General features: G+C 42.0%; 1 protein-coding gene across 9 annotated transcripts in view; it reads left to right on the plus strand.

Annotated features, from left to right (window-relative positions):
* PPP2R2C (protein phosphatase 2 regulatory subunit Bgamma) overlaps window positions 1-20,321 on the plus strand; it is a 348,432-nt gene that overhangs the window by 285,798 nt on the left and 42,313 nt on the right. For all 9 annotated transcript variants that reach the window (XM_090035561.1, XM_090035552.1, XM_090035556.1 and 6 more), the window contains one exon: window positions 15,012-15,181. In XM_090035561.1, coding sequence (XP_089891687.1) covers window positions 15,012-15,181 — 170 coding nt within the window. The remainder of the gene's footprint in view (window positions 1-15,011; window positions 15,182-20,321) is intronic.

Here is a 20,321-nt window from a genome sequence, read left to right on the forward strand (position 1 = left end):
GTCATTTAGGTGCTTTGGAAAGTTCTGTCCCATTGGATGCAATTATGTGTTTAAACAGTGTATTTTACTTCTGGTTACTCCTTTATAGACTATGGAGCTATTTGCTTCTACACATGGCACGTTTTATGTAAGTTTATAGATGTCTTACGGTTTTGATCCAAAGGCAACATATGACAACTATGTCCATGTCTTTTAAAGCAACATAGGACCTGAGGAGACACTACTGTTGGCATCCTCTACGACCACTGAATTACATGACTAGCAGTTCTTTTTAAATCTCTAAAACTGGTCCTCTGAGACTAGTTAAGAAGTGAGCTTTTTATAACAGGGTTGTCTGGCTGGCAGCCTATAAGGGGTTCAGTTGTGACCACTGGGCTGCCCCTTCCCTTATTGCTTTGGCTGTGACAGCAACTGGGAGTTCCTGCTCTCCCTCTCTCCGGCTTCCCCTTACTGCCCCTGCCCTAGAGAACAGGTCAGTGCAGTGCAACACAGCCTTCAGTACCAAGGGAGCCCACAGCTTGGGGTGCCTGAATGGCATGTTGCAGCAGGTGAGCTCATGGCTGGGAAGCTAAAGGTAAGATGGGGTTTCTGTGAGTGTAGTGCAGTGGCAGTCATGAGGAGCAACAGAAGGAGATGCAGTGGGTGTGTGTGTGTGTGGGGGTGTTCCTAGTGCAGAGGGAAGGTGTGGGGAGCAGATGCAGAGGGTGGAACAGGAAGATATGGAGTGCAGGAGGGGTCTGGGTGCAGCTGGGAGGTGCTCCACCTGTGTTGCAGGAACGGAGGTGTGTAATGCAGCAGGAGGAAGGGCACCCAGGTGCTTGGCCCGTTAGAGTGTGTCCACTGGGGCCCATGACTGCCGCTGGCGCAGCCCCTCTTAGTATGGCCCAAAGAGTTGGACAGCCCTGTCTGTAACATTGCAGTTGAGAGAATCAGCAATCAGTTCTTGTTGGCCCTCCAGCCTCAAGACTCTTGCTTTTTCTTGTGTCCCAGGCATCAAAGAAATGCTGCTACCACTACAGAGAAAGATACCATTGTGCTTACTAAGAAGAAAGATGGGAATTTTTTACTTTTTGTATCTAATGTTACAACTGAGCAGTTGCAGAGAATATTAATATTAATAGAATGCTTTTACTTTGTTCTGTCTTTATATATTGGAAGGGGACAAGAACCTGAAATGCCTTGTGAACCTGTCATTTAGATTCCTCAGGAGTACTCGGTATCATTTTCAGCTTATCCAAAAGTCCTAATTTTTTCACAGTCCAGAATATATAATGCTTAAATTACATTTTCTCAGATGTGTTCCAAAGCCAGCTTTTAAATTACAGTTTTCTTGTGTTTTTGACATGCAGCAAGTTGTGCTTTCCAAAGCTGTGACTGGTTAAGCCATCTGTTAACGTGAAGTTTCTTAATGGTACTATTTTGAAATGTGTTTCTTTAACCTAGACCTCCAAACCATGGATTTATTCCCCTAAACGGCATGCCTTTCTCTTAGGCATTAAGCAGTTTCACCATTTTAAATATTGTCAATGTTCCTGCCTCCAAGAATTTTTTCTAGAGACTTAACTTCAGTTAGTAATTAGAGTGAGAGCCAGCAACAGTCATCCAGAACAGGCTGGGAAGTAGGTAACCAGCAGGCTATATATGGTAAACCGATTTGCCCTTTCCTTTGCTGCACTCTTCGCTTTTATATTCAACCACTGAGATACCTCTCTTTGTTGCTGCTGCAGAGGGGGGCTGGGTTTTGGCATACAGTCTAGGCCAGGGGTCAGCAACGTTTTTGGACAAAGTGCCAATCTTCGCCCCCCACACACACACACACAACCTCGACTTGTAAGATGTTGGTGTGCCAGAGGCAGACAGCAGGGGAGCCATGAGGGGTCCAATCCTTGTTGTGGCAGCACAGCCCCAGGCCCTTCCCTGCTTTCCACCCAGAGGTGCATGTGCCCCCATTGCCAGCAACGAGCTGGAGGCCCTGGTACAGCTGTTGGCAGCTTCCCTATTTTCTCTTGAGAGGTGCCTGGGCTCTGTAGCCAGTGGCAGGGACCTGTCCAGATCCCGGGCCAGCTGTGGCAGGCAGCTGGGAGGCTTCAAGCAGTTGCACTGGGGTCTATGGAGCCCTGGCTTGGCTCACTGCTGGCAGCAGGTGCATGCGCACCGTGGGGTGGATGGCAGGGGAGCTGAGAAGGCCCCAATCCTTGTTGTGGCACTGCAGCACCATCCCTTTGCCTGCCATCAGCCCCAAAGCACACATGTCAAGCTAAATCCTTTGCGTGCCATGTTCTGTTAGGTGTGCCGGGGGTTGCTGACCTCTAGCCTAGGCATGCTGGTCCGGATTTCCAGAACTTAAATTAGTTGCACAGATAGAATGAGGATGCATATTGCCTTCCTAATTAGCATGCAGTCACAGCAGTTGTACATCCCTCAAGCATGTTGCATTAACTGTGGGAAACTTACATGCATTTTTGCAACTCTAGGCCATAATCCCTAGTACAATGTTCAGTAAGTTTTTGTGCACTTCCTTCCTGATTTCCTGAGTCAGTTCTTCTAAATCACAGCCACTGCCTCCCAACCTGACAATCAAATACTTTTTCCGTTGTTGGCAGTACCTGCAAAAGACAAAAATGCAAAAGCAGCCAGCAAAACCATAGGACCAGTCAAAACAAATCAGAAAATAAAACAAATGGAACTCACTAACATATTGCTTTGTAGAAATAACATGTATGATTTTACCAGTCTTTGAAAGGATGTTAGAATTACAGAGTAGAGCCAGCTCCTAGACCTCTAACTGAATGGATTATCTTTCATTTGAAACAAAGAATAACCAGATGCACAAGAAAACCTGTGACAGACTGTCCCTGCTGGATTTGCTAATTAATATTGACCTTTCCAAATGAATGATGCTTATTGTATGACTAGAAAAGAGACTATCTTTTATGTGAGCTTTACATTTAAGGGAAAATATCCTTCAATTCCTGCTGATGTCCTCATGCAAAACTATCCTATGAGAGAGGGGAAAAAATATTCACATTATGTGCATTCAGAAGTAGTTGTAAAGCAGGTACAATTCAGGCAGAATCTCTCAGGTTACATGTGACACTGTAGAAAAAACAGGTCAGGCTAATCTAAGCTCCCGTAACATTTGTATTGCATGTCTTAATAACAGTTTATTTTCCATATCTTGACTCTTGACCTGGACTCTAAAACTAAGCCACTAACACATGTATCCATTGCTACATGAAGCCTCTCATTTTCTATAATCTTGATATAAAAAGGTGCTTGTATCCTAGTAATTTTACTTTCCATAAATTTCCTAATTACAGCTGTCACTGAAGATCTATTACTTTAATTTCACACATAGTAGAGGTTTATGTGTCCTGTAAGGGGGTCTTCCATGTACAGATATCTTACTGGAGCAAGGTGGATGAAATGTAGTTGGATCACCTGCAGGATGCAGCCCTATAAGTGTGAGATTATATTTGGGGTACACCATATCTATGACAATGGTAATTCAACATTGCTAATGACAATTAGGAATTGCTGCTGAGAAATTCAGCAGTACCTGTGCAGCCCTGGCCTTAATTATGCAAAATATATTAAAATTAAATCAGAGTAAAAAGCAAATGTCTAATTCAAGTACTTACTTATCAAATAATAAGAAAAATAATAGCCCTGAAGCACTGATAAATGATTTATGATTAAAAAGGGTTTTCATTAAGCCTCTCCAAACACACAGATAAAGCAAATAATTACTATAAGATTTCTTTAATTACTGAGTCAATTAAAACTCCTGTCATGTTTGTTTATTTTTTAATTGCAACCACTTTCAATTGTCTTCTGTAATCCATTCTTCTTTCAAGATCTTAGTTCAGTGAAAAAAAAAAATCTATCCACCTTAGAGCTCAGTCTCATAAGGACTGTTATTCATGTGTTTAAATCCTGCATCCCATTAACTTCAATGGGGCTACTCATGTACATAAAGTTGAATATGTGCCTAAGCTTTTGTGAGGCTGTTGCCTTAAGGTGCTCTGCCTTAAGATTATTCCACCCCCTTCCTCCTTTCCTTGCATGTGTCTCTTTTTAGGACTGTCTCTCTTTATTAACAAACTGCTTGGTGAAGTTACATTAAAACAAGCAGCTCTGCGGTGAAGCCCTCCCTTGCTGATCTTTAGCCATTGATCTTGACTATATCTTTCAGCCCTCTTCCACTGTCCTTTACTGCTTGTGACATGCTGCAGTAACTCACTGAAGAATACCAGACAGTAAAACAGATTCTTAAATATTGATTTATGGTCCACTTTTAAAATGTAGATTCTCTAGAGGTATTGATGAGAAATCTAGCTTTTAATAATGGGTCACTGGCTCAGGATGTGCTAGTTGGTGCTTGGTATTTTCAGTCTCCAGAAAACTTACCTTTTAAAGGGTAAATTAATACAAAAACAACTGGCAACATGAAAGCAAAATGAACAGGATACCTGAGAACTAATTTACTGAAATGTATAAAGAACATAATGCAGCTGAAGTAGAACAGAGGAGGACATTTTAGAATATTAGGGCTGCCCTATAAAACAGCTAAAAAATAATTCTGATTAATTAATTATCCCTACTGCATTTCTGATGAAATCATAGAATTTCAGATTTATTACTAAAAGCACATTTGAGACTTGTTAATAAAATATGTATTTATTAATCAACATAGTTTAGATGTAAACAGGATTTTACGATAGGCAAAATAGACATGATTACATAAGAGGGTTTAAAAAGTGAAGTCAATTCTCATATTAGTGACATTAGTAAGAGACATTAAAACATATTAAGAACTAAAGAATAAAAGTAAATATATAATAGTAAAAAATTAAAGTCATATTGCAAATTGTTAAGTCAACAGCACTGCTAGGGACACTGAATTCCACAAGGAACTCCACTATCATGATTCATTTCGTGTATAAGGACATGTAGACACTATGTAATATAAAATCCTAAATTAAGATAAGACAATTTTGTGTGATTCTGAGGAAAAGAATTTGTTGCCAGTCCAGAAAATATGGACCACTGCATATTTTTCAGTCAAGCTTTTCTCTATAAACTGGCATTGATAGTTTATATTTCTAAAGTTAGATATTTAAACCATGCCTTGATAAAATGTCCTTTCATTCCAAAACTCACTGCTTAGCTAAAGATAATTAAAACTAAGCATTTTTCATGAACAAACATATTGACATATTAATCTTAAGCATACCCATAGTTATTCCAAAGTACTTCTAATTTATATTGAAATCCACTCATAGGTTTAACTCCAGGGGACCTGTAACCTTAGTTTCAGTCAGTTATGAAACTTACCTTATGATACCTTAACCAAATGTTAAAATGATTCAGGGATCCTGGTTTTCTCTGATTTGAAAATAAAGCCCCAATTTTTGGGTTAAAAAAAGTAACCCAAAATCCACATTTTTCCATGATCAAAATGAAACACCGTTAATATATAGATATATATGTAGTGGTGTTTCATTTTAATCATGGGAAAATGTGGATTTGGGGTTACTTTTTTAATCCAAAAATTGCATTATTTTTAAATCAGAGAAAACCAGGATCCCTAATGATGGCAAAGTCCTCACACCAGATCCTTAGCTAATGTAAGTTTGGTAGGCAGCCACTGAGCCTGGTTTGGCCTCTTTCATATTATACATATTATATCTGAATGAATTCAAATTTCCTTCTCTTTGTCTAAGTTGTCAGTTTCATCTGACACAGCGAAGCATGAGCTAGGTTATAGTTGACCTGCATCTAAATGCACCTAAATTAGTGCTGTGTGGAACTACTGTAGCAAATGTCTGGGGTTCAGTACTCTTAATTAACCATACAATTACTTGGGTTATTATGTAGGAATGAATTTATCAGCGCTCAAAATTAAATATGCATTATAGGCTACACTCTTTGCTGCCATAAGGTACACTGCCACTGTATACCAGCCAGTAATCTGGCCAATGCACTTTTGTCATTTTTGGGATTAAAAAAATGTTCTATTTAACCAAAGGTGGATGAACACTTTAGTAGGCCTTAGGCAAACAAATTTGTGGGCCCCAGGCCAGTCGAGACCCCACTCCCACGCAGTGCTGCTGCCTGTGGGGAGCAGAGCTTGGAGCTGCCACTAGGGAGCAGCCAGCACAGCAGTGAGGCCAGTGGAGGCGAAGGGAAGGGAGGCAGATGGGTCCGTTTATGCTGCTACTGTGGAGGGAAGGACCAGGGTTCCCCACCGTGCAGGGCCCTAGGCATGTGCCTAGTTTACCGGTGTTAATCTGGCCCTGTATTTAACATAAATTAAACATTTAATCTGCTGAGGAAAAAGACGTTAAATATACAAAATTCTTTATTACCCATCAAGCAGAAAGAATGCAACAAATAATCCAACACCAATTTGTATATTTTGCATCATTTAAGAAATGGTATGCGATCACAAAATGACTGTATTGTCTGCATTGAAACTATCTTGTAAAATAGAGTGTGCCATCAGAAAATTACTGTTTTATTAACATGGTAATGATAATTCAAAATGAGTATTGGCCTGACTGCTGCCTGCACAAGGTCTGATCCGATAAACCTTACAAGCATAGATTATCTCACTTATGTGATTAAACGTGTTGCTTTCAGTGGATGTCTGAGTACAGGGAATGGCAGAAACAGGCTCAGGTCAAAGCAGTGGAAAGGCAAGCTTCAAACTCCAGTGGCCTTATACTACACACATGCTAAGGGGTGGATTCAAAGGGTGCAATGGAGTGGACACCACCCTTCTTTCAGTTAACACTGCTGCAGAAGCAGCTTTTTTTTAAGTCTCTGAATTGGGTAAGGATTCCTCCACTTCTCTTTCTTGCTGAGCAGAAACTCCCTTCTCTGACTCTTCCCTCTCCTCATTTCCCTGCCTATTATTGCTACCGTCCCCAGCTGCCTCGGGTGTGGAACAGGCGCCAGAGCTGCAGCTGTCCACTCCAGCCATGCTGTATGGAGAGCCTGGCTCAGCAAGGGACAGCAGCAGCAGTGGATGGGTTTCTCTTTCTTTCCCAGTTCCCCCCTATATTCCCCCTAAGGTATTCTCTGTCAGCTCTTGAATAGGCTTAGGAGAAAGGAAACCACCCACTGCTGCTGCTGTCTCTGGCCAAAGCTGGCTGGAGTGGCCAGGAGCAGCTCTAGAGCACACTCCTCACACCACTGGCAGTGGTGGGAAGGGGAAATGGGAGGAGAGAAGATGTGCTGCTGAGCATGGAGGGGAAGGAATGAAGGAGGTAAGATTCTTACCAGATTGAGGGACTTCAAATAATTTCCCAGCTGAGGCTCTCACAGGGAGGCTGCACAATCCCAATAAGGGGAGAAGCTGAGAGTGCAGCTGCCCCTGCAGAGCCAGTCACTGCTCTTTTACTCCCCTATACATAACCCTGGATCTGTCCATGCACAGACTGACCTATAATGTTTTCTTTCTTATATTAAGAAACCTATGAAAGGGAAAAACATTTGAGCCCCAGTTCTTAGAGTTCTGAGGAAGCAGCAGCATGATTTTAGTCTGCAAATTTTCTACAGATTTCTGTGCAGCAGTATGCTGGAATATGGAATTACTCCAATTCACCCCCCTCTTCCCACTCAATCTTTTTTGTGAGAATGTGTAGGAAGGCAAACAGAAGGGAAGCCAAGAGCTTCTAACCAGAAGATCTGCAGTGCCACAGAGAGGAGGACAGAATAGTTTTAGGACTGGTGCTGTTAACTAGTGCTGTTAATCTATTCCACTATTTCTCAACCATGGTGCCATGGCATTCTTCGGTGTGCAGACACATATACATGACTTACAGGATAAACCCAGAGATTTCAAATAGAAATACGTGGTGTCAGAACCATTCTGACCTGTTGTAGTCTTTCTGAGTTCTTTTCAACAGAAGAATTTCTCCATTAATTTTTCCATATTTAAAAAAATGAGTGAAACCTGAGGACTGGCATAAAACACTAATTTACTCAATAAAGGTCCTTGTTCACAGTCTTGGTCTAGGGATGGACATTCAAAAAGCCTGAGCCTGAATTGATTTAATCTTTGCATGTTACTCTAACCTGCAGAGATTGAACTGATTTGTAAGTGGATAGACATTCACTTTTCATTCCAGAAATGCAGGCATGTGCCTGCAATGGCTCAGGCCAAAAGCCTGGGGGTCCTAGAGCAGCCCTCCGTTCCATTCTGCAGGGAAGCTAAGCTGGGGGGGCAGACCCCGGCAGCCCTGAATATGAGTGAGGGTGAGTTTAAACCCCAGCTTTGGCCTGCAGGGTGGCCAGATAGGTGTATGACCAGACCCCCATGGCAGGGAAGGAGGAGAAGGATGAGGTGGAGAGGCCTGCCCAGGAGCAATCCAGACACACAGCGCCTCTGCCCAGCCCCAGAGGGAGACTCTGTCTCCTCCTCCTCCTCCCTCTCCCCTGCTGCTGCTGGGTGGGGAGGGGGGTGCTGTGCAGTGCTGGAGGGGTAATCTTCCCCCTCCTCCCTGCCCGCTGTCACAGGGGTGGGGATAGAGGCTCTGTGGGGGAGAGGAGGAGAAAATAACCCCCTCCCTGCCCCCTTAGTTTTAATGGGGCCATGCCAGGACAGCTTCAGTCCCTGCCAGTGGGACAGGGAAGGGAGGAGTGGAATAAACCCCATCCATGCTTGTGCTCCCTGGGGCACTCTGACAGAGGCTGCTGCCCTACCTCCTTCCCTTACTGCTCCAGTGGCGGGGGCATGCACCTGGCCAGATGGTGTTCCAGCATGGTTCCATTAAGGCAAAGGGGGTAGGGAAGGGATTAATTCCTCCTTCTGTCCCTTCTGCCCCTGGGGACTGCAGCTGGGGTCTGCCAGCCCCAGCTGCCACCTCCACCTTTGCTGCTTACCTGCAGACAGGCAGACCCCTGCTACGGAAGGGGAGGAGAGAAGCATTTACCACCTCCCTGCCCACTTTATCTTAATGGGACCATACTGGGACATAGCTGGCCACATCCTCACCCCTCCTCAGGCTAGAGAGCAGAGGGGCAGGGCCAGCCCTGCTCTCTGGAGCAGAGCCCAGCCCTGGGCTGCAGAGCATGCTGGGATGCTGGGGGACTCTGGTTAACTTAAACCAGACAGAAGTTCCATAAACTGGTTTGACCAAAATCAGTTAAGTCTGATACTATATTCAACCAGGTTTATCTTAAACCAGTTTCAGCCATTTTGAAACTGGTTTGTATGCACTGAGCTTCTATTCTGTTACAGGTTTAAACCAGCTTCTGGTTTCTTAAATTGGTTTATGTGTAACTTCTGTCCTGAGCCTTAGAAAAAACGCCTCTGATTCTTCTCTGACTTCTGCAAGTGATGGCACCCATCCAATCTTCATGGTCGGAGTGTTATATCTGGCTTTCGATAACTAAAGTTAGACAGACAGGCATGGACAGACATGAAAAAACACTCCCCAAAAAGGTGCTTTCCAGAAGAGGAAGCACATGAATTGGACCTGTCTCTCCAATGTATGTATAGATTGGACACTTCAGCAGGGTTTTTTGACACCTGTATCTAATAGCTGATTCAGTCAACTATTAGATAAAAGCACCAAAAAGCCCTGCTGAAACACCTGATCTAGATAGACAGTGGGTGAACTGGGTCCAACTAACACGATGCCTCTTCTGGGCATGAGCTATGCCTGGAGCGAGGGCTTGCCAAGCTTAAAGTAAAACACTTTTTTTTGTTGTTGAGATCTGCAAGCAGCCTTAGTAGTTAACAAAGTCAGGGAGTCATTAGTGGAAAAGTATAATGTAATTTATTATCGGCTTTAAGCAAAGCTGTTATTCCAAGTCCCGGGTTAACCACATTGTTTCTGGTCTATAAAAGCAGCTTCATTTTTTTGTGACACTGAGGCAAAGTAGCTGTTAGATAGCTCCACCTTCTTTGTTCGTTTGCTTTCTGTTGTGCAGCAGTGAGATGTCCTTGTAGAAGTCCAAGCTAAACTTTGACAACGACCAGTCACTTTTGAAAAGATTGAATAAATCATTGTGAATGGTGAATGAGTGTAGTGATGATGATGATGAGTTACCAAATTACAAAACGTTATCAGTTTTAAATTGCTAGAGGTGTCCAAAAGCTATTTTAAAGTGACATTCATGTTCCTTTAGACAGCCATCTTGCAGTGGTAAAGCTGTTTTCCCAGAAAGTGTTTCTTAAGACAAGTTTTTCTCTATTTTAGGCTTGCCCTAGGTTTTGCCTAGAAGGTGTATTTATTTACCTTCACATTCTATCAGCACATTAAATAAACTATCTTTCAATATTCAGGGTATTTGATGTAGTTGGTATAGGAAATCAAAATGGGTTAGAGGAAATAATGAGAGAAACCTGTATTCCTTAAATAAGGAATAGCTTTGTATATGACTATTATGACATACAGAGCTCACAGGTTCTGATCTAAATTCACTTGCATCCATTGGAGTTCAGCCAAATCCAAAAGGTCTTTAAATTGAGAAACATGAAGAAAACTCATCAGTGCTATAAATGTATAGGCAGTTTGGTGTTTCCTTCCCCCCTTTCCTCCTCTCCTCTCCTCTCCCAGTGTGCGTGCACACACACGCATGCACGCGCACACACACACACACACACACACACACACACTTTTCAGGTTTTAATAGAAACCTCACATCATAATTAGAAAAATGAAATTCCTGCCATTCACAATATATAGTTTGGACAGATTAAAGAGAAGAGGTGTGAGAGATGATAATTGCTTTGTGCTCATCAGGCCTCTATTGAAAACCTGACAGGATAATTACAAAATATCTGCCTTACTGAAAGTCTAGGCAAATTTTTGAAGAGCCATTTAAAGGTGTTCATTTACTCTCTGGTTGAAAAGAAAAAAGTTTTTTGTTTCCTTTTAAAATGGTTCATTATCATTTAAATGTGTTGTATGTGTTCAGGTACAGTGTTCAGTCTCATGAACATGCATGGTTGCATTCCTCTTCCCACCCTCAAAGAAAATTGTCCATCATTTTTTGCGTTAACCCCCCACATACATTTAACTCTCTTCTTTGTCAGCATAACATTATTTTGACAACCAGAAGCTATAACCTTGATAGTTTCAGCAATTTGAATCGTATTCCTAGGCAATTTAATTGAGGAATGAAGTCTTGGCGGACTACAAAATGTAGTCTCACAAAATGCATTTTAATTGGCAGAACAAAGTGGAGCCCTAGCTGTATCTTGATGGCATTTTTCTGCCTATTTGCATGTGTGATAACTTTTGAAAACCACATCCAATGGATTCTAAAGCTTCAGAGAGTATTCTAGGTGGTAATGGTATAGACTGTAGTAAGTCTTCAGCTGCTTAATGGCAATGTGGTGTAGCATTTTCTTGTATTCTGTTGACCAAAGTTTGGGTAAGAGAATAAGAGGCTAAGAAAATGATCAGGCCGAGGACACTGCAAGGTGTGAACCATTTTAGAAATTTCAAGAAAGATGGAATGGAAAAAAGTTAACCTATGTATCTTGATAAAAGTCACTTAAAGTATATTTAGTGATTAGACAAGGCTAATTTTAGACAAGATGAGTGCATCTACACGAGATGCTTACTGCATGTAGCCTAATAATGCTGCGCAGTAGCATACTGGTCAAAAAACATATAAAACTGCACCGTAATAAAACTGCACAGTGTTATTAGGCTACTGCAGAAGTTACTGTGCATTTAATTAGTACTTGGTTACCAAGTACTAAACTTAGTGTGCAGTAACTAGAGTGCATTAATGAGCCTGTAGACATGCCTGATATAGCTTAGATAGGAAATAAAAATAAGCATATGAGTATTAATCAGAGTAGCACCTATAAGCATACACACACACACACACACACACCCACACACACACACACACCCACACACACACACACACGCCTTACTTAGTAAGTGTGTGTGGGTGTATGTGTGTATAATATTTACCTTATTTAGTAAGTTTTGGTATATTAATAATGCTTTTTGATATATTAGCTACAAATCTGCGTTCATCTTGGAATCTATGCTCTTCAGTCTTGAACTACACAGATCTTGCTGAATAGCCCATCTGTGAATGAAATAAGAAAAGTGCTCTTTTAGAACTTAATATGAAACCCAGGTGAGAAGTCATTTTCCATAACAGGCAGGCCACTTGTTAAAGGCTTTCTGAGGCTGAATACAGACAATCAAAAAGCCTGAAGCTGAATCGATTTAATCTTCAGTCTAAGCTGTGTAGATTGAACCAATAAGCAAGTGAACAGACATTCACTTTTGATTCTGGAAGTACAGCCACATGCCTACAGTGGCCCAGACCAGAAGCTGGAGTGGAGAGGAAGGGGGGCGGGGATTAGAGCATACCTCCTTGCTCAGCTGGAGCAGACAACTTGGGCCAAAGCTAGCCCACCAACCCTGCAAGGGGGTGTGTGCATGGGAAGTGCAAAGCATCCTGGGATGCTGGGGGACTATGAGTTAACTTGAATCTGGAAGGGAACTGGAACAGAAGTTTAATAAACTGATTTAACCTAAATCAGTTAAGTCTCATACTACAGCCATTTATGTTTGTCTCTAAACCAGTTTTGGCCATTCTGAGTGCAGTTTATGTGCACTAAGCTTCTGTTGTGTTACAGACTTGAACCAGATTCCAGTCACTTATACTAGTTATACTAGCCTGAGACTTTAGGACTTAGAGAAATTAATTATAGAGTGTCTCAAGTGTTAAAAAGATTATTTCTTTAGATAAACACACATTTTATAAATTTTAATAATTTGCTTGATATTCTTTATCTGTACTGTTTAGCAATTTAGATGTTATGTATTTTATTATTGAATTTACTCTTAAAAATTTTTGCATTGATGCAAAATTAATGCATGTTTGCATTAGGAGAACAGAGTCATTTTGCATACAGAGGTTTGGCAGTAATCACAGGGTTAAGATGAGGGTTAGGGGTACTTGAATCACTTGCCATGTTCTCACCAGGCTGTCCAACTTTGGACAGCCATCTAGTTAGTTGTGGCCAGAACGGGAGTGAGGACAAGGCTGGGAGACTGTCCAGAAGCAAGGGTAAGTGGGTGCCTGTCTGAATAAACAGCTCTGCCTACATAAACAAACCACAGCCCTCTGGCAATAGTCCTTTTTAAGCTTATGTTGAACTCCTCAGATTAAACATATAAGTGCTAGGGGCACACTGATAAAGATTTTTTGGGCCAATAGCAATGGCCAATTATTGACCAGTCATATTGGCCAGTACCAATCTGATCAATGATGTGCAGCCCAGCAGCTTGAAGAGCAGCTTCTAGCTGGTAATTCTGTTGTGGGGAAGGGGCAGGGGGAAGGAAAAAGGTACTAGGGGGAAGATCAAGGCTCCCATGGTAAGGGAGGGAGTGAGGGTGAGCCTGGGGCAAGGGCAGGAACAGGCACTGCACAGCCAGAGCAGAGCATGGAACACAGCCTCAGCTCATCCAGGGGCTGCAGGGGGGTGGGAAGGGGAAGGGTGGCTTCTGCTGCTGCATACATCACAGTGGAGAGGGCATGCGCCCCTGAATCTGTGTGCAAGGTGAGGGCAGGCTACCACTGCACGCTAGGGGCTGGGGGCTGTGCTGGCCTTCTCCTGGCAGGTGGAGCTGGGCCTGGGCTACGCTTGTGGTGGGTGGGGGTGGGGTGGGTGGTGGTGGCACTGAGAGGAGGGGCTACAGCCACCCCAAAATTCACTGTAGCCCTCCTCCTAGCGCTGCTGCCACCTGCTCCACCCCACCCTGCCCAAGTGCAGTCCAAACCCAGCACCCACACTGAGAAAAGCCCGGTACAGCCCCATAGCCCCAAGTGCACAGTGACAGCCTGCCATCGCCCTGTGCACAGATTCGGGGGGCATGTGCGCCCCATGCTTCCCCCAGGGCTGCACACAGCAGGGGCACCACCCTCCACCTCCCAACCCCCTGCACCACCAGATGAGCCGTAACTCCATCTTGCTTCCTGCCCCAGCTGTCCAGCACCTGCTGCAGCCCCAGCCCCACTCCCTTCCTTAGCATGGGGGCCTCAACCTACCCCCGAATGCCCCTCCCTCCCTACAGACTTACCAGCTGGATGGTGACCTCCATGCTGCTGAGATGTGTTCTTCGCTGTGCTGATGCATGCAACATTTATCAGTGACATTATTCACTACATCAGCCACAAAAAGCTGATTGCCAATAATGTCAATTTTCCTTTTATCAGTGCCGTTACAATGTGGACCGATGTATTGGTACACCTCTAATAAATGCATAACATTAGTGTTTTGCACATCGTAGTACATTATCATTTTAGAAAGGGATTTTTTAACAATAGTTAACTCCCTTGGGTTTCTTTGAATATGTCAACCATAAAAGTGCTAGGCACTGTACAACAGAAAAAAATACCCCTTGTCCCAGTGAGTTTCAATGACTGATGTTTAGGAACTCACAGGTGCTTGTGCTTCTGTGGTGGATGAAGAGCTGCTTATGTATGTAGTTTTGTGGAGTAGTTTGGAAGCAGTCTTCATGAAAGGCATGTCACATGAACAGGCAAGCAATTATTGCAGCTTAGTTCTAAAGTGACATTTATTTGCCTTTAATTTAACTTAGCCTGCGTGGGTGCATCCCCACGAGAGGCCATGTGCGGTTTGCAGTGCTGCAGGCCTGTCTACAGCACTGCAAACCACATGCGCTGCACCTTCAGGCATTCACCATGCTGTTAATTTGCAGCATGGTGGGGGTTACCTGAAGATCCTGGTGTCAAAAAAAACCATTCCAGAAAAAAGTGAGGTGGCCCATCCACCCAGATCACTGCTGCTGGAGCCCTGGGAGGTCCCCAGGACTCCAGGTAAGGCTGCTGAGGTCAGCTTAGGTTGCTGGTGCTAGCCTCCTGTACCCCACCTATATCAATATCTATGTCTGATACATTAATATCTACTTTTTATCACGCTGCCTTTTTTTCAAGAGAAGCACAGTTTCCTATGTAATATCTTATTTCCTTCTCTCTTTCTTTTTATCAAACAGTTTATGAAGAACCAGAAGACCCCAGTAATAGATCTTTTTTTTCAGAAATTATCTCCTCTGTGTCAGATGTCAAATTCAGTCACAGTGGCAGATACATGCTGACAAGGGATTACCTCACTGTCAAAGTTTGGGATCTGAACATGGAAACAAAGCCTGTAGAAACATACCAAGTAAGTGTTTTCTGTATCTGTAAGAATATCTCAATATTTCGAATCCTAAAATTGCACTATAGTTCTTCAATTGTTGTTCTTAATGAGGTGGTTGCTAAATGAAAGCTTAAGATCATTGAAGAAAAACATAGTAGATGCCACTAAAATGAGCAATGAAGGGACAGTTTCAGCACTGGTAAGGGAGTTTAACTGTTTTGGAGTCAGTGGCTACACTTAGTTCTTAAAATTAATACAGTGAGGAGGATCATCTCTTCAAGTCTGCATCCCAATCTTACCATGACATTCCACAGTTAATAGATATAATAAACATGGAAGGCAGGATTTTCAACACTTCCTGGCATCTGGCTTAACTCTGCTCCTATTACTTCTACTCTGGATAGCAGAAGCAGAATTAAGTGAATACTGAGTGCTTTAGAAAATCATACCCTTACATTCCTACCTAAAGTACTGAGCTAGCCTGAACACAAAAGAAATACTTAGTAAATCATAATGCTATCATCACTACAAAACTTTGACTAATACCAGGCAAACACATTTGGTCTGGTCAAATTCACCATCAGAGTACACAGGCACTATTTCACTGGCTTTAGCTACTTGTGAATTTGTGCCCTGGAGTCTCTGCCATTTGACAAGAATGGTTCATTTTATGCTCCATTGGAATGGGCAATATGTATCCATAATACCTAAGAAATACCCATTGTATTATAAAAATACAATGGAAAAAGCTGTTAAGGAATATTCAGCAGAAACACATAGCAACCTTTTAAAGTATTATTTGGCTGGCTGTAATGCCCAGATCTGGAGTCCTACAGGGATGTTGGACTTGAGAACTGTATATATACAGTGTGTCTTGTACACAGTGAAAATAAGGTACAGTATTTCTGGTCTTGTAGGGTTTTAAAAAAATACTTATTTACCAGCACTGCCTGTAATATTTGATACAAGTTCAATAGCTTGACTTAGAAGAGCTATTGTCAAGGCATTAATAACATTTTGGATCTTTATTATATTTAACTGGACAGAAGACCAGTAGGCACTCCTTTTCCTGGAATACATCCCATGACATTTCATTGTGACTGAATCTCCCACAAGCCTTTGAAAATCTTCACCTGTATTTCTATAAAACCACCACATTGGCTTTCTTCAGTAATGTGACTGGCATCATACTGAAATGTGTAAGGGATTTGTGTGCTTACAAGAAACATGGTAAAAACAAAACTGCACTTGGTAAGGCTGATATATCTAATATTTTAGGCTCAGGTGATGTATTATTTTGCATTTATGCAAATATAGTAAGCATCTTTGTCCCTGGAGGGAAATGACCGGTCAGTCCAACCTGTTTGTTTTGACTGTAGCATCTGCTTTTATTTCCTCCTGTAGGAAGCTTTGAAATAAGCTGGCTAGTCTAAAGTCAGTCTGACATTTAGCAGTGAGGCCAATTAAAAAGTTACATTTCTTTGTGGTGAGATAGGGAAAATAAGTAAAATGTAATTGTTCCAGCATTGATAGCAGTAATCAGAAGTTTATAAAAAGGCTGAAAAAATACATCCAAGGTTTTGCTGCTGTCCATTAACCCCTGAATTGACTTTTCTTTTCAAACACTTTTCTTTCCAACATCCTGTAAGGAATGTACTGGTACCCGTGATATAAATAAATCTCTTGCAGCTGACAAAACATCAACAAAAATGGTGTTCTGCTTTAAAAAATAGGTTTTCTCTCATCAAGTTTTTGACTTGTACAAAATAAACACAGTGCACACAAAACAGACACAAATTAATACAGATATGTTAATTTACACTGCAAGATATAGTCAAATGGTATTGACAGAGAACAAAATACAAAAGGAAGTCTACATGCAGAGAAATGAAACATAAGATGAACAAAAACATGAGAAAAATCTGAGTTCTATCCTTTTACTCTAATGCATATAAACCATTTTTATTGTACTAAACATAAGCAGGTTCCTTTAAATATTGGTGGCTTTGCATAAAGGATGCTTGTTTTGTTTTGTCAATCTACTGAATCAATTTCTACATTAATATTATTTTATGTCCATTTTTTCTGTAGGCAAAAGAATATATATATATATATATATATGTTTTTTTATCCTAGGTACAGGGAGCAATTGTAAACCTTTGTTCTTGATAAGAGGGACATACGAACAATAAGTAACTAAAGGTCAAGGGCAGTTTTATTCTCATATAATGAACAGCATCCATCACTGGCCCTGGTGCAGTGTTATAGTATCCAGTACAAGATGGTATTTTCAACTAGTCTCTTTCGTGTTTCTCATAATAGCACTACTGTTTGCTTTAACAATTACAATGTTCACAACTAACAGGATATACAGGCTTCAAGTACAGCCTGTGCAGGAGCCTGGTTTCTCCTAATGATTTGTTCATAAATTAAGAAAGCACAATATGCTTCCCTTCGTTTTCTTTTCCAATTGCTCATTAATTGCTGGGAAGACTCCACATAAGGATGTAAGTGCATGTCATGCAGCCCAGCCCCAGGCTCCTGCTGTGTCGAGAGGTGGCCTCTAAAAGGCATCAGGTGTCTGGAATCCACAGGCACTTGCGGTAGCAGCAGGGAGGGAACCCTGAGCGTCTCCAAGAGGCAGCTGCACTAACCAGCATTCAATAACTCTCACAATGAGTTCACTAAGTTTGGATGGCTTATAGCTGCATCATACTCTCTCCTGAACAATACTATTTTTATTTTTCTTGCTACCTCTGTCTTTATGCTCTGCACCTCCTTTCTGTATTTTGTTCTGATGAAGCCTAACTCTTTTCCTACCACTTTGCCTCCCTTCCCCTGCTTCCACAGCTTACCTATATAACCTCTGTCTTTCTCTTTCACTCTCACACACATCTGTGAAGTGTGTTATTAAACAATACAACATCCTTCTCTTGTCACTCTTTTCCTTCATATCCTATATCCCCTTCCCTCCTTTGGGATTGTCATTATTATATTGCTGTATATCTGAATTTAGGCAGCAAAGCACTATGTCACCTCAAATATATATATTTTGGAGGTTAGATAAGATTGTTTCAGAGAATCCTGTGAACAAGTCATAGCAACTAAATTCCATAAACTTGCAGGAAAAGCCAAGTTTTATAATTGGTCCACTAATAGTATTTAGAAATTCTGATTTCTCATGCAAGTTTTCTCATGTTTCGTCTACTCTTGACATCAGAAGAAAATTACTGTAGCTCTTACAGTATTTAAGCATTTAAATATATATTTTTCTGTTTCTGGCAGAGATCCAACAAATTTTCCTTCTATGTATTGTGCATAATAGAAGGGGAAAAGCCAGTATAGTGCACTGGCCAATATTTACTATCAGTGTAGAAAAACAAAAATTATTTCTATTGGCAGAGTCTGAGAAACAAATATTCCAATAACTATGATGCTTCTCAAGCAAAAAAAAATCTACTGGATCTTCATTGTGGTGATATTATGCCACGATAGAAAAACCAATCAAGTCCATCTTGGGTAAGTCTAACAACATTTGTAGCTAGAGTTAGACTTACCGAAGGTGGACCAGGCCTGTAGGACAGAGATTGAGATTAATGTGTCATTTATCTTCACAATTCCTGACTATTTGCCCCAAAACAGTAGCTGCCCTCACATACTCAGGGAGTTGGAAGGGGCTTCAAGCATCTTTTAATTGAACCCCCGTATTCATATGATTGTGTTGACCCTGAGCAGAATGCTTGGATGATTCTGGTAAAGCGTTAACAGAGTAATGTGATCTTATAAAGGAAATTGCTGGTGGCAGCTTCTATGGAAACTAGAAAATGTTTTCATATATGGATAATAAAAATCTAATCTAATTTTAGCATTATTCAATATAGCGTGGGCTTGCATCTTTATCTCAAGAATTCATCAAGCTCCATCCACTTACACTGGATCAATAATAATAAAAAGCCTAAGTGTATAAATGGCAGGGCTTTTATGGTTTGTGCTAAGTCTGTTGGAGGGGAGGGAGAGTGTGTTTGCTACACTAATTACAGAGTATTCCCTAAAAATAGTTTTCTAAATTACCTCCATTTTACCCTCTAATAATATTTTACTGAGCTACCAACTCCCTTGTAGGCTGATGCGGAGACTCCCAAAACTCTTAAGAGGCAACCCTCTGCCATTAGTGTATGCTTCCCTCCACAACAGGTCTGTTGACTGAAACAGGGATGAATAAGGTCATTGGCTGGACTCCGCACCAAGCCTGCTCCGCACTCTGCTCCCTTTGTAGAAGCAAGTCCTAGCAAGATGCTCTGTAATGCTGGTGCATGGTTGCCTGTACTATATTGTTCAATTCCCTGATACCAGTGAATGCTAGTCTGATTACCTAGCACAGTCCCAAACCTGTCACTCTTGTGAACAGGAGGTGACCATGAAAACAAGCCAGAAGTTCAAATTTCATCAGAGTTAACTTTCATAATCACCCTGGAGGCTTCACTGTGGGCAAGAGTGAAAGCAAAATTCAAAACTGAAATGCAGCAAATAAATGCAGACACTAATAAATGAATGAATGCCTGTAGACAAGGAAGCAGGGCTGTAAAAAGAAGGAGTTGAGAGCTTCAAAAAATCAAAAGGAGTAATGAATGTAAAAACAAGCCTAAGTAGAAAAAGAAGTAGAAGATAAAGTAGAAGAAACACAATATGGACGGAGTCCTCTCAAAGGCCATGTGACCCTGTCACCACCAGAGGGAGCTCCAGCCTCCTCCTGCAGCTGCCAACGCTTGGCAGCTATATTTGAAGCCAGATCCAGCTGCCCACACTTGGTAACCATCTTAAAAACACAGCTCCGCCCTGTGCACATTTTCTTGCTTTTCCTTTCCAAGATTAAGAGGAGCAGCATGGCATGTGCAGAGGCAGCACATGGCAGCTGTGTTTGCGTCCCCTCTGCGTCTCTGCACTATGGCTGCCCCAGCTCCTGGCAGTGAGGAACAGGGTCCTTTGATCCTGCTAGCCCCCTCACTCATCCTGCTGGCCTGCTGTACTCATTGTCACCTGGCCCATGGCAGTGGAGGACCTGCAGCTGGACACTGTCGTCATCCCACGCCTGCTCATCAGGGACCCAGTGTACCCGCTCCTGCTCTGGCCACCTGAATCTGTGTCAGGCCCACTTCAGTTGGTG

Source organism: Crocodylus siamensis, chromosome 2 (genome assembly GCF_052110815.1).
Source record: "Crocodylus siamensis isolate JL-2025a chromosome 2, ASM5211081v1, whole genome shotgun sequence".
Lineage (NCBI taxonomy): Eukaryota > Metazoa > Chordata > Crocodylia > Crocodylidae > Crocodylus > Crocodylus siamensis.